Below are 13,579 nucleotides of genomic sequence, written 5' to 3' on the forward strand. Positions count from 1 at the left end.
GTTTTCGTAGAAGTAGGGGTCACTAAGTCTTTTTGAAAGGACCTTATGGCCTTCAAAAGGGCTGACCAGTGCTTCATTTTTTAAATAAAACAGGGTATAGAAACAGCAGCTGTGTTTGTTCTAACCTAATTTAATACTGTATTTGATATCATATGGGATAAGCAATGAACCTAGTGAACTGCTTTCCAAGGGTTTAAGATAAAAGTTTTTTTACTTAGTCAAGCTTAAAAGCAACCTAGTCTGATTACTGTGCTTTCATATATTTTGTTGTTTTTTCCTAACTGCTTTTGATTCACTTTATCCTATCTGGTCATTTCAGAAACAGAAACAAACATTACAAATCCTCATCACAGCAATAAAATAAATCTGTGCCAACCCATTGGTACTCATACTGAGTTTTTACACAAGTGGATGTTGGACTGACAGTCTGCTTGATCGCAGGAGCCATATATGAAAGGAGCCATACAATATGGCACCTTATGGTAATCATCGCACTCAAAAAAAAAAAGCATTAAATAGATCTAGTATCGCCTTGCTGGATCAAAGTTGCTGAGAGTATTTTTGGATAGGCAATATTGATGGCCAAAAATTCTGATAGAACAGTCATAGGTGTCCCTGCTCCATTTCACAACTGGACTGCCCTCAACTAGTCCCCAAATTTTTCCATTTCTATCCTTCTCACCATAAACTCTGCAGAGTCATGTATATAACTGCTGGTGCCTCTTTGACAGTTGGAAGACAAACCACACCCCACTTTCAATTAACTACTCCCCAGATTCTTACTTTTAACTTTCGACCAATTGTATTGACTAGCATGCCTTAAATATAAAAACCTGTGGAGACCTACATACCCCTCTCTTTCCTTACTGTTTATCACTGCAAATGATTTATACGTACAGCAGCTTGACTGACCCACACTGAAGAACAGCAAAGATGCCCTTGATTAACAATCACCAGAAACCCTCACTATTATGCTGCTGGAACCCTATTCACCTGTAAGATTCAACAAAACCATTCTTACAGAGAATGCATAATAAAGCCATATAAAGTCTCCATCCCCTAGATTACCTTTGAAACTTAAGAAGTGTTAAAATAGATCAAATAGTTTGTCTCACCAGAATGATCACTCAACCAGTAAAAATAATTGAGTCCATGAAAGATGAGTCACTTTCAATGTAAGCTGACTTACACAAACATGCACGGATTTACTGCCTTGCCTACTTATGATCAAACAATGTTTGTGTTAACACTCAAAAAAATTATTTAGTCCAAAATTCAGCATTTACTACATAAGTTTGATGATCTGAAATCAAATACATACAAATATCTGTACACACTGATTTTCTATGAATTTTTAAAAATTCATAGCTGACAGTGCTAACTATGAAATTTAGCTCAAAGGTTTTATCAAATCTGAGATACTTTGTTTCTCTGCTAACTAGCTTACTAAAGGGAGATGTTTTCTTTTAACACAGTTTTTCCTTACTGCTTATTCTATTTATTCTAAAGTCAATGAGAAATGCAATGTTATTTGCACACTATCTAAAAGAAAGGGAAGGCTTTTGATTTGCCTTTGTATAATGCATAGGGAACAGGCTGAAGGAATTTGGTCTTGGTTTTTCAAGGCTAAATATTAGTTTTCTCAGAGAAAAATAAAAAATGAATATGTCTTTGTTGCAGCATTTTTAAGAGAAAGAGGACATGAGTTATGAGATTTGAGCTACTCCAGTCTAGTCCTCAGATTTGGGCCTTGTGAGGCCTTCAAGCCTGTGACACAGTTAGAAATTCAGAGCTTGTGGCACAGATAGAAATAGTATTAAGGTGTGATGGGGACCATTGAGCTGTCTGGGTGTGAATTAGTATTGGTTTATAGTGTAAGGTTTAGGTCACTTTAAGGAAAAGGTAAGCAATGTTAGCTTGCCAATCAGAGTGCCTTTGTTTTTGTAAACTATGTAGAAGCTTATATAAACTACCATCTTATCTCAAATAAAGGGAGAATGTTTGATTAACCATATTGGTTCAGATCTGCATTTGTCTTGTCCAGTTTCTGTTTTCTGAGATTCCCTGGCTTTTGGTCTTACTAAAAATCTTCCTTCTCATCCTATTTTGAAAACTATTTTCCCTTCCATCTGTCACGGATTCATATTTAAAATTCAAATATATGTTTAAAACCAGCATGAACTCTGAGAATTTTGCTGAAATTCTTGATTTTATGCCATAAGTAATAAACTGTGGGAAATCCCACCTAGACAACTACTAAATGCTCTCTCTCCAATGAACTTCAGGATTTGACTGTTGTGAGTTTATACGGAAGAATGCACAGAAACCACCCCATTTTAACTATTGCCAAAAAATTAAGTCTTTCTGTGACACATTTTATCATTCAGTACCATTGCTCTGTAAGGGACTTCTACCTTAAGTAACATAAAGGTACTTAAATCAGTGTTATATAAGCTGCCCAGAGCTAAGAGAGCTCCATCAGCATGGTGTTCTGAGAATAATAGCAGCATAGCTGACATAATGTTCTGCCATGGCTAAGCAAGTCTATGACTCTTTGGGGGGAAATCAACACATGAGAGTTTACTTTCAGCAGTTGTAACCAGGCTGTCTAAGAGGCCCTAAATGTCTAAATCCATCATCTCTACAATAAATAGCTGTGCTTAGTCCATTCTTGTGAAAGAATTCAGGCTAACCTACTGGGAGGCATGAGTACCCACACTGTGACACGCAAAGAAAAATCACATTGCCAGCACCGACTGACACAGCTACAAGTGGATTTGTCAGCAGCAGTTGATTTGACTTTCAGCATTCCTGCAGTGTCATTAATTAATCCCTAGTACTGGAATTTCATAGAAGTTCTAAGGACTTGCCAACTAATTCTATGATTACAGCACTGTTTAACTCAATTTAGAGATTTCTGGATGGAAACAGAAGTATAGTGCAGTAATGGCCAGCTTTAAAAGACAAGTGCTTACAACAGTTCATAAAAAATGAAAATGGTCTTATATCTTACCTATCAGACCTTTCTCAAGAGTAAAGGATTTGTTTGTGAACATGCATTCAAATGCCACAATATGGAAAACTTTGTTCACTGTATTGTGAGTCCCAACAATTCGAATATACCTATAGGGAAAGAAAAAAGGTAAACAGCACAAGTTAAACATGACTAACTTCTGTGCACTTAAATATTATTGATTCAGTTACACTATAATGTGCAGACCCATAAGAACTGAGTAACTGTTTAAAAAAAAGAAAAAGGAGTAAAAAGAATATCAGTTTCATAGCAGGCTTGCATCTAGTCCATCATTTCATGCTGGCTCCAGTGCAATTTAAGAAGAAGAAAAAAAATCTTTAAAGAGATGTGGAATCTGTTAAAAATGTTTCTGGATTAATTTGCCAAGAAATGCAAAATTAGGGACCTTCTGTTTCAGAAGTGGTCTTTTAGTGCAAATATGTGCTGATGGAGGTTTTCAATACTACTACTAATAATAGTAATAATAACAACAAGAACAACAGTAATAATCATCCTTTTATCAAAAAATGTTCAGCACTGTGAAAGATTTCATATAGCTATGACAAACCCAAAAAAGGAGTTAGGCTTTTCTTCCAAAGCCAAAAATCAATTCTATTTTATTAAGACTGTTTCTAATTCTAACACTGGATATACAGGATATAAATCTCTGTTGGTTTATCTTTTATTAATAATGAAAAAAATCCTCATTCAAATATTATGAAACAAAGCTATTCTGGGTTTAATTCCTGGTGGTATAACTGACATGTCCACACTCCAATTGCAAATCAAATCTCAAACATTGTGACCTATTCACCTGCTGAATTACCCCGGAGGCTTCACCTTCCATAAAAAACCACTAACCTTGATTCAGTCAGATTCTGCATCTTCGGAAGAGATATAACAGTTCTTACTATAAATTTTGAAAAATCTCAAAAGGACTATTGTACACCTCTCAATAAATGCTGAACAAGCAACCAGAGAACTACGTAAACCAAATACCAATTACTTCACAAGATGGATTACCCATGCTTGCAGAAATCTTTGTATGAATTTAACTAATTTCAATTAACAACTGTCAGAATGTATGAATCTTAAGCAATATCCTTGGTCTGTCTTTCATTTACATGGCATAATTACATTTCTAACTTAATGGCCATTCACCAGTGGTATCATTTTGGATTATGTTCTTCATCAAGTTGAGAAAATACATAGTATATTTTCTGAGATTTTTCTTTTTAAATAATAAAACAACCATCATAGCTATTTACTGTGCTAATGCTCAATCTCCAAATTTCATTTAGAAATTATTTTTATAATCATAACTTGGAACAAATAATTGTATGCTATTGCCTAATTAATATTAACTCACAGATCAATTATCACAGTAGCAAATATTCTGAAAGTCATTCTAGGTAGAAAAAAAAAGTTGCAAAAGTAGAGATAATATTTATTATTCATAAAGAAGACTAACCTGTTTTAAGAGTAAACTAGAATTTAGCCCTTACTTTGCAACTATGCCAAGTGCCTGCAAAGAGCATCGTAGGAATCCTAGTTGACAGGCAAGCAAACAGGAGGTGCTTCCCCAGACCTGCCCATGTGAACCAGGTGTCTTTCTTATTATGAACTCATGACCACAGTTTGAACCCTAAACACACAGGGAATGTCCCAAATTCGACAATGGTAACTGATCTTGTTCCCTCCAGCCTCAGAAGTACAGAATTCAATTAAACACAGGAATAATTTTGGAATATTTTGAAGTGCACATGGAGCCTGGCTTGCCATAGACACTCCCTTGACTCTCCTAAGCAAGGAAGATACTGATTGAGTTGTGCTGCTTGGACAAAATGCACCAGGCAAACCACCAGAGTGTTACTAATGGAGATGTACTTTGACATCCTTCAGTTACGCATCCTTGAATTAAAGAGCTTAGAGAATAAACAAAGTAACAAGACTAATAGGAAAACAAGAAACTGCTTCATAATTAGCTCTAAAAGCTAATTTAATTCGATTTCTTTGTGTTATAAAATTGTATCATTAGAGCAAACTTCTTGTTTGTTCAGAGCAATTGGAAGTTGTTCACATTCCTGTCAGCAACAAAGTAGGTTCATATGACACAAAGTTATCTATGACTCTTTGTGTTATAGCAGAGTACAAGAATCACAGTCCAGTGCCTAGACTAGTTCCACTGTTGATGGACTTTAGACTCAGCTGATAAGACTGGAAGACAGAAAAAAAAACCTGAATCATTCTTTAAAGAAAAAACCTTTATCAATTTGTGGGGTTTAAATGAACTTCCCTAGCAGGTAAACATGAATGTAACATGAAAATTTTGCCCCTTACTTTTATTTCTGGCCCTTTTTGAGAATAGTGGATGTGGGAATTACAGTTTTTCTTCTTCCCCCCCCCCTTCCCCCTCCCCACGTGGTCCTTTGTCCTGCGATCCTGCCTTCCCCTACCCCTCCCCCTGGCCATGGGATCCGCTTCCACACCGCCCTCTCCCCCCCTCCCCGCCTTTCCCATCGCCGCCCCCGTCTCCGGGGTCTCCGGGTTTCCCCCGCCCCCTGCCTTATCCTTATTGGCCGCAGTTCCGTTTTCCCCCCTCCCCAGCTCGGGGGCTATATCCGATACCCCGCCGGTGTCTCGGCGGTACGCACCCACAATAAACACGTGTATGCACCCGAGCCCCGTGTCGCCATTCCGCCATTCCTCGGTCCCCGCGCTGAAGCTGAACTTGCAGAGATTAAGGGGAAAGCGGCGTCCGCCTCTCCCCTCCTCCCCCGGCGCCCGCCCGGGCCGGTCTCACACGGCAACAAATGGATACTGATAATACCTAAATTCTCTAACAGTTTCACTCACAAGCCACAGACTTTTCTAACCACACAGCGTAAAGCTACACATGATTTTAAAATCCTCACAACAAGAATATCAGAAAAATCTGGTTGGTGTGTTTTTTCCCCCACTACCAAGAAAATTGTTTTGACTATAGGGAAACAGCATGCTCTATTGGATCTCGGTAGAATTTTAAACTACTGAAATTTGAATGGACTACCTGGGTTGATTAATTAGGCATCTACATGGCAACATCTCCCATTCATCCCCCATTTTTCCCAGAGCAATTCTTCTCCTTTACATGAAATTATGATATTTGTACTCCGATGTGACTACACAGCTGAACAACTAAATAATGTTTTACTTTTGGTCTTTACATTTGGAAAGCTAACACATATAATTCAGATAACAGCTGCTGCAGATCATACCACTGATTCTGCTGTGGATACCCTGGAGGACCACAAACACCAAAGCTCAGCTGCCTACATCATCACAACAGTGCTTAGGAAATATGTGTCAAAGCATGAAAATATGCATACTCTAGGAGTAGTCATTTTAATCCTTCACTATAATAACAGCAGTAAGATACAGACAAACTACAATATATTAAGCACAAATTCCAATACCTTGATAATACTGAGACAAAAGACTAAATAAGGGGAGGGAATGGAAATTAACAGGTATTTTGCACTGATATCTACTTCAGTTACTATCAAAGCAGCCTAGAATAGCAACAGCAAACTTGAAGAATACATACAATTTTGTACGTATTCTACATCTAGTACGTACAAAATGCATTCTTATGAAATTGGCATTTCATTTTCCTTTGTGGAGTATTTGGTATAAGACACCAGTGCCAAAATTATTACATACTTTATACCTCCTCTAACTGCTTAGAACCACTGACATTCACATTGCAATCACCGCCACCACAAAGAGGCACGAGGCACAGCCTAACACACAAGAGCATTAGAAGACATTGTGTTTGTTTTTCAGTGGAAAAGGAAACAGTGTTATTCAACACCATCTAAACTCCATTTATTGACAACTCCCTAAAACGAATAATCCTTCAGACTCACACAGCTGAATCAACAGACCTGTGGCAGGAAGACAGAAAAAACAAGGAAGAAAAATATATTGCCAGCATAAATCATGTGGGAGAACAGTGGACATAAATAAACACATAATATAAAGAATTAAGCCAGAACAAACATGAAAAGCATATCTGTCTTTTGACAGAAGACAAGTTTTCCTGCACTTAGACAGGAAAGCCTAATAAAGTCTATTTTATACCGAATGAAATCCCTGCTGCAAATATTGAAAACAACCGTGACAAATCAAATAAACACTTACACAAAACAAAATCACTGAATTCCAGTAGAAAAAGCATGTCTAACACCTGCAAAGCCTGGACAGTAACAAACATTTTCACCTTGGAAATACAACCAACAGTGAAGCAGTTTGAAAACACAACACTTTGTAATGTGCCAGAATATGTATGCAGGTATTTTATGCTAGGGCATTCAAGAGACTAAAACTATTGGTATACAACACTTAAAAAGGACATGCAATTGTTTGTGTACCACATGTAAGCATTATGTCAACTAATTAACCAATATTTCTCAAAGGATAGAACCAAATTAACACTGATGTGCTTTGAAGTATATGTAAAACTTGCACAATGTGAAAAAATGTTGTGTATTCCATACATAATAATATGTAAGAATAATAAATTTAAAAATGCCTTGTTCTTTTCTAATGATTTCCAATTTTTATTCCTTTAAAAGATAAAAAACCCAATTTCAGATAAACTGGCTTTAATCTCCATCTTCACACTGTATGCATCCCTAGTTCCAATGAAGTTCTCAAATCTGAACTTGGTTCATCTGGTTTTATTTCAGGTCAGACCTCAACCCAAAACAGATCAATTTCCTAGAACCTGACTGGATATGAGCAGAAATCTGCAATTACACCTGATCTCATAATGGACTTCCACATTAAGAATACAAAATAAAATATGAGAAGACATTAAGATTTGAATGTCAAGAAATCTATATTTAAACCATATTCCTGATTTGACTTTGCAGCCAAACACAACTTAAATATCACCTTCACTTTATGCCATCTCTACTGAATACATAAAATGGGACTTTAATAAATTAAATTGTATAGAAAAAAAGTAGTTTTTAAATAGACAAGAAAGCATTGTTCTTCAGAAAGTCTAGTTCTAAAACAAACTGCACAGGGGGATTCAGAGAACAGACATGAGCTGGCTCTGCACACTCCAGGCTGGTGTGACATGAAGCTAGATTCTTTCCAAAATGAACTTCATCTTCAATAGAACTAGTTTTCTTTGAATCACACTACATCCTCATGAGGTTTTATCACTTAGGATCAATTTAGGTTCATTACACAGATATACTGTTATTCTGGTTTGAAAGCAAAACCAGTGAGAGACTCTAAGTCAGAAATACAATTTATTGGGAAAAGTTCTGTGGCTTAGGTGTTGATAAGGCTGTTCTTTAAATGGGCTCTATTGTCTGAATTAATTCTCTCAGGGGGGTTGTGTCTCTACAGGACTTGTTTTTCTAGGTCTAAGATGGTGTTCTGGGCAGTAGTATGAGTACAGGGTAGGTTTCCAACCACCCCGTGGTTGTTTCTACTATGGTTAGTACACAGTGCTTGCCTTGGCGGGTTTGGGGAAGCGTGATGCAGTGAATTTGCCAGGCTTCCCCGTACCTGTACTTCAACCATCGCCCACCGTACCACAGAGGCTTCACCCGCTTGGCCTGTTTGATTGCAGCGCAGGTTTCACAGTTGTGGATGACCTGTGAGATGTCCATAGTAAGGTCCACCCCTCGGTCACGGGCCCATTGGTATGTTGTGTTTCTCCCCTGATGACTAGAGGCATCGTGGGCCCAACGAGCTAGGAATAATTCTTCTTTATGCTGCCTATTTAGATCTACCTGTGATATTTTCACTTTGGCAGCTTGGTCTACCTGCTCGTTGTTGTGATGCTCTTCAGTAGCCAGACTTTTGGGTATTGTGTGTATTCACATGTCAAATCTTCATGGTTAGCTTCTCTACTCAGATGGCAATGTCCTGCTAAATCTCAGCAGCTTAGATGGGTTTCTCTTTGCGCTGTTAGTTGGCCTTTTTCCAGTGACTCAGCTATCTTCACAGAGCATTAGCTACTATCTATGAATTGGTATAGAGATAGAGCTTTGGCCACTTTTCTCATTCAGCGATATCCAAAGCTAGCTGGACGGCTTTAAGCTCTGCAACTTGACTCGATCCACCTTGTTCCTTGGTAGCTTGTGTAACTTGTTGTGTGGGGTTCTATACTGTAGTTTTCTATTTCTGGCTAGTGTCTATAATTCGGCAGGAACCATCAGTGAAAAGGGTATATTGTCTTTCAGTCTCTGGTAGCTCATTATATGGTGGGGCCTCTTCGGCACATGTCACTTGCTCCTCTTCTTAAGAAGACAATCTAAAAGTCTCTCTTTCAGGCTAGTTTACTATAATTTCTAGACTCTCAGGGAGATGTGGATTTCTAATACGCGCGTGCTGGGTGATGAGGGCAATCTATTTATTTTATGTGGTGTCTGTGGCATGATGCGTGGAAGGAACCTTTTAAACATCTGCCCTAGTACTGGTAGCCAGGGTGCCAGAAGCAGCTGCGTTTCAGTGTTAATTACTTCTGAGGCAGCTTGAACTCTTTTACAGGCGGCTAAGATTTCTTTCTCTGTGGGAGAGAGCCTTTGTAGCTCTGGCTCCAGAATTTCAGTGGTTGACGCTGAGTTTCCCCAGGCACCTTCTGCCAAAGCTCCAGGACAGACCGTGGTTCCCGGCTGCAGAGTACATACTTTACCTCTGGTCCTGTCTTGACTAGGCCAAGGGCTCCTGCATGAGCGATTTCCTGCTTGATCCGGGTTAAAGCTTATTGCTGTGCAGGGCTCCAGTGGAAATCATTCTTCTTGTGGGTGACCAGGTAGAGAGGGCTCACAATCTGACTGTACTTGGGAATGTGTATTTTCTAAAAGCTTATAGCACTTAGGAAAGCTTGTGTGTCCTTCTTGTTGATAGGTGGAGATATAGTGGTGATCTTGTAGATTATTTCTGTCGGGATCTGATAACATCTATCTTGTTACTTGATTCTTAGAAACTGAGTTTCTTGAGTTGGTCCTTTAATTTTGCTTTGCTTAATGGCAAAACCAGCTTTCAGCGAAATCTGGATAATCTTCTCTCTTTTTTCGAAGACTTATGCTGTGTTCCCCCACACAATGATGTCATTGTTATACTGTAGATGTTCAGGAGCTTCGCTCTTTTCTAGTGTAGCCTGGATCAGTCTATGGCAGATGGTGGGACTGTGCTTCCACCCCCTGGGGCAGTCAGTTCTAGGGGTACTGAACTCTTTTCTAGGTGAAGGCAAACAGGTCTACATTCCACTGCTAAAGGAATGGAGAAGAAGGATTTAGCAATATCAGAGGTCCCATACTACTTTGCTGCCTTGGACTCCAGCTCGTACTGAAGCTCTAACATGTCTGGCATGGCAGCCCTCAGTGGTAGTGTGACTTTATTTAGGCCACAGTTTTCTGGTTTGAAAGCAAAACCAGTGAGAGACTCCAAGTCAGAAATACAATTTATTGGGAAAAGGGAAAAAAACAAAAATACATGCAATGATACAAAAGGAAGACAACTGACAAAGTCAGAATACAACCTGACACCCCTTTGGCCAGCGTGCTGGTAGCAGTCCAAATTGGAGTGGCTGCAGTCCTCTTGGAATGGCAGATGTGGTTGCTGTGTCTTCTCTGAAACCTGTGGAAAGGCTGCCTCTCTGCCTAGAAACCCCTGGATTTATCCAGGTGGGAATGCCTAGCTCCTCCCCCTGGGCGGAGCATCTCACAATAGGCTGATGTTATTCTGAGTCACGAGGTGTGTCTTTAATCACCTGTTAAACAGAACTGGCTCCTGGAGAGTGTTATCTCTGAGTCATGTGGCAAGACATTGATGGGCCTATTAACAGAAGATAAGGAAAACTACCCAGAGGCAACTGCTACTTGGATGGTAATAGGAAACATTTTGGTCTTCAATCTTGGACATTATCCACCCCTTTTCCTATTTCCATCTGCATCATGATAAAACCTTACACACAGTTCTCACTTAAGACTAAGTTTCCTTGTGGTACTCAATGGGTTTCCCCATCCTTCTGCATTACACACGAAGTATAATGGGTCCTTGAGCAAAAACAATCCCATGGATGGGTTTGTCTTTGCCTGGGGTGGGATTAATCCAAACAGTCTTTCTTAAAATACCTTTCATATGTACCACAGGGACTTTATCTCCATCCACCGTGTGCAAGGGTTCAGATTGGGCAGGACCAGCTCGATTGATGGACCCTTGGGTGTTGAGCATCCAGGTAGCTTTTGCAAAGTTCAATTCCCAATTCCTGAAGGTTCCCCCACCGAGTGCCTTCAGGGTGGTCTTAAGCAGTCCATTGCATCGTTCAACTTTCCCGGCAGCTGGTGTATGATAGGGGATATGATATATCCACTCAATGCCATGTTATCTGGCCCAGGTGTTGATACGGCCGTTCTTGAAATGGGTTCCATTGTCCAACTCAAGTCTCTCAGGGAAGCCGTGTCTCCACAAGACCTGCTTTTCTAGGCCTAAGATAGTGTTCTGGGCAGTGGCATGAGGAACAGGATAGGTTTCCAACCATCCTGTGGTTGCTTCCACCATGGTCAGTACACAGCGCTTGCCTTGGCGGGTTTGGGGAAGCGTGATGCAGTGAATTTGCCAGGCTTCCCCGTACCTGTACTTCAACCATCGCCCACCGTACCACAGAGGCTTCACCCACTTGGCCTGTTTGATTGCAGCACAGGTTTCACAGTTGTGGATGACCTGTGAGATGTCCATAGTAAGGTCCACTCCTCGGTCACGGGCCCATTGGTATGTTGCGTCTCCCCTGATGACCAGAAGCATCATGGGCCCAACGAGCTAGAAATAATTCTCCCTTATGCTGCCAATCTAGGTCTACTTGTGATATTTTCACTTTGGCAGCTCGGTCTACCTGCTTGTTGTTTTGATGCTCTTCAGTAGCCCGACTCTTGGGTATGTGTGCATCCACGTGTCGAATCTTCACAGTCAGTTTCTCTACACAGTCAGCTTCTCTACATCCTGCCAGATCTCGGCGGCCCAGATGGGTTTCCCTCTGTGCTGCCAGTTGGCCTTTTTCCAGCAACTCAGCCATCGCCACAGAGCATTAGCTACCATCCATGAGTCGGTGTAGAGATAGAGCCTCGGCCACTTTTCTCGTTCAGCAATATCCAAAGCCAGCTGGACGGCTTTAAGCTCTGCAAGCCGACTCGATCCACCTTGTCCCTCAGTAGCTTGTGCCACTTGTCATATGAGGCTCTACACTGAGCTTTCCATTTTTGGCTAGTGCCTATAATTCGGCAGGAACCATCCATAAAAAGGGCATATTGTCTTTCAGTTTCCGGTAGCTCATTATATGGTGGGGCCTCTTTGGCACGTGCCACTTGCTCCTCTTTTTCAGAAGACAATCCAAAAACCTCCCCCTCAGGCCAGTTTGTTATAATTTCCAGAATGCCAGGGCGATTCGGATTTTCAATACGGGTGCACTGAGTGATGAGGGCAATCCATTTACTCCATGTGTTGTCTGTGGCATGATGTGTGGAAGGAACCTTTCTTGCGGGTGACCAGGTAGAGAGGGCTCACAATCTGGCTGTACTCAGGAATGTGCATCCTCCAAAAGCCTATGGCACCTAGGAAAGCTTGTGTCTCCTTCTTGTTGGTAGGTGGAGACAGAGCGGTGATCTTGTCGATTACTTCTGTCAGGATCTGACGATGTCCATCTTGCCACTCGACTCCTAGAAACTGAATTTCTTGAGCTGGTCCCTTAACCTGGCTTCGCTTAATGGCAAAACCAGCTTTCAGCAGAATCTGGATAATTTTTTCTCCTTTTTCGAAGACTTCCCCTGCTATGCTCCCCCACACAATGATGTCATCAATATACTGCAGATGTTCGGGAACCTCATTCTTTTCCAGTGCAGCCTGGATCAGCCCATGGCAGATGGTGGGACTGTGCTTCCACACCTGGGGCAGTCAGTTCCAGGTATACTGCACTCCCTTCCAGGTGAAGGCAAATTGAGGTCTGCATTCTGCTGCCAAAGGAATGGAGAAGAAGGCGTTCGCAATATCGATGGTCGCGTACCACTTTGCTGCCTTGGACTCCAGCTCATACTGAAGCGCCAATATGTCTGGCACAGCAGCGCTCAGTGGTGGTGTGACCTCATTCAGGCTGCGGTAATCCACTGTCAGTCTCCATTCCCCACTGGACTTGCGCACTGGCCATACAGGGCTGTTGAAAGGGGAATGGGCCTTGCTGACCACCCCTTGGCTCTCGAGTTTACGAATCATCTCATGGATGGGAATCACAGAGTCTCTGCTGGTACGATATTGCCGATGGTGTACGGTTGCTGTGGCAATTGGTACCTGTTGTTCAATTCTCAGCAGTCCCACAGCAGAGGGGTCATCTGAGAGACCGGGTAAAGTATTCAGCTTTCAGATGTCTTCTGCCTCTACAGCAGCTATTCCAAAAGCCCAGCGATGTCCTTTTGGGTCTTTGAAATATCAATTTCTGAGACAATCTATGCCAAGGATGCATGGGGCCTCTGGGCCAGTCATGATGGAGTGTTTCTGCCACCTGTTCCC

The 13,579-nt window shown here is 41.0% G+C and overlaps 1 protein-coding gene across 3 annotated transcripts in view; it reads right to left on the reverse strand.

Annotated features, from left to right (window-relative positions):
- BTBD9 (BTB domain containing 9) overlaps positions 1 to 13,579 on the reverse strand; it is a 126,315-nt gene that overhangs the window by 43,572 nt on the left and 69,164 nt on the right. For all 3 annotated transcript variants that reach the window (XM_012572421.5, XM_030268621.4, XM_072927300.1), the window contains exon 8: positions 3,014 to 3,123. In XM_012572421.5, coding sequence (XP_012427875.1) covers positions 3,014 to 3,123 — 110 coding nt within the window. The remainder of the gene's footprint in view (positions 1 to 3,013; positions 3,124 to 13,579) is intronic.

The sequence above is a fragment of the Taeniopygia guttata genome, chromosome 3, assembly GCF_048771995.1.
Source record: "Taeniopygia guttata chromosome 3, bTaeGut7.mat, whole genome shotgun sequence".
Classification (NCBI taxonomy): Eukaryota; Metazoa; Chordata; class Aves; order Passeriformes; family Estrildidae; genus Taeniopygia; species Taeniopygia guttata.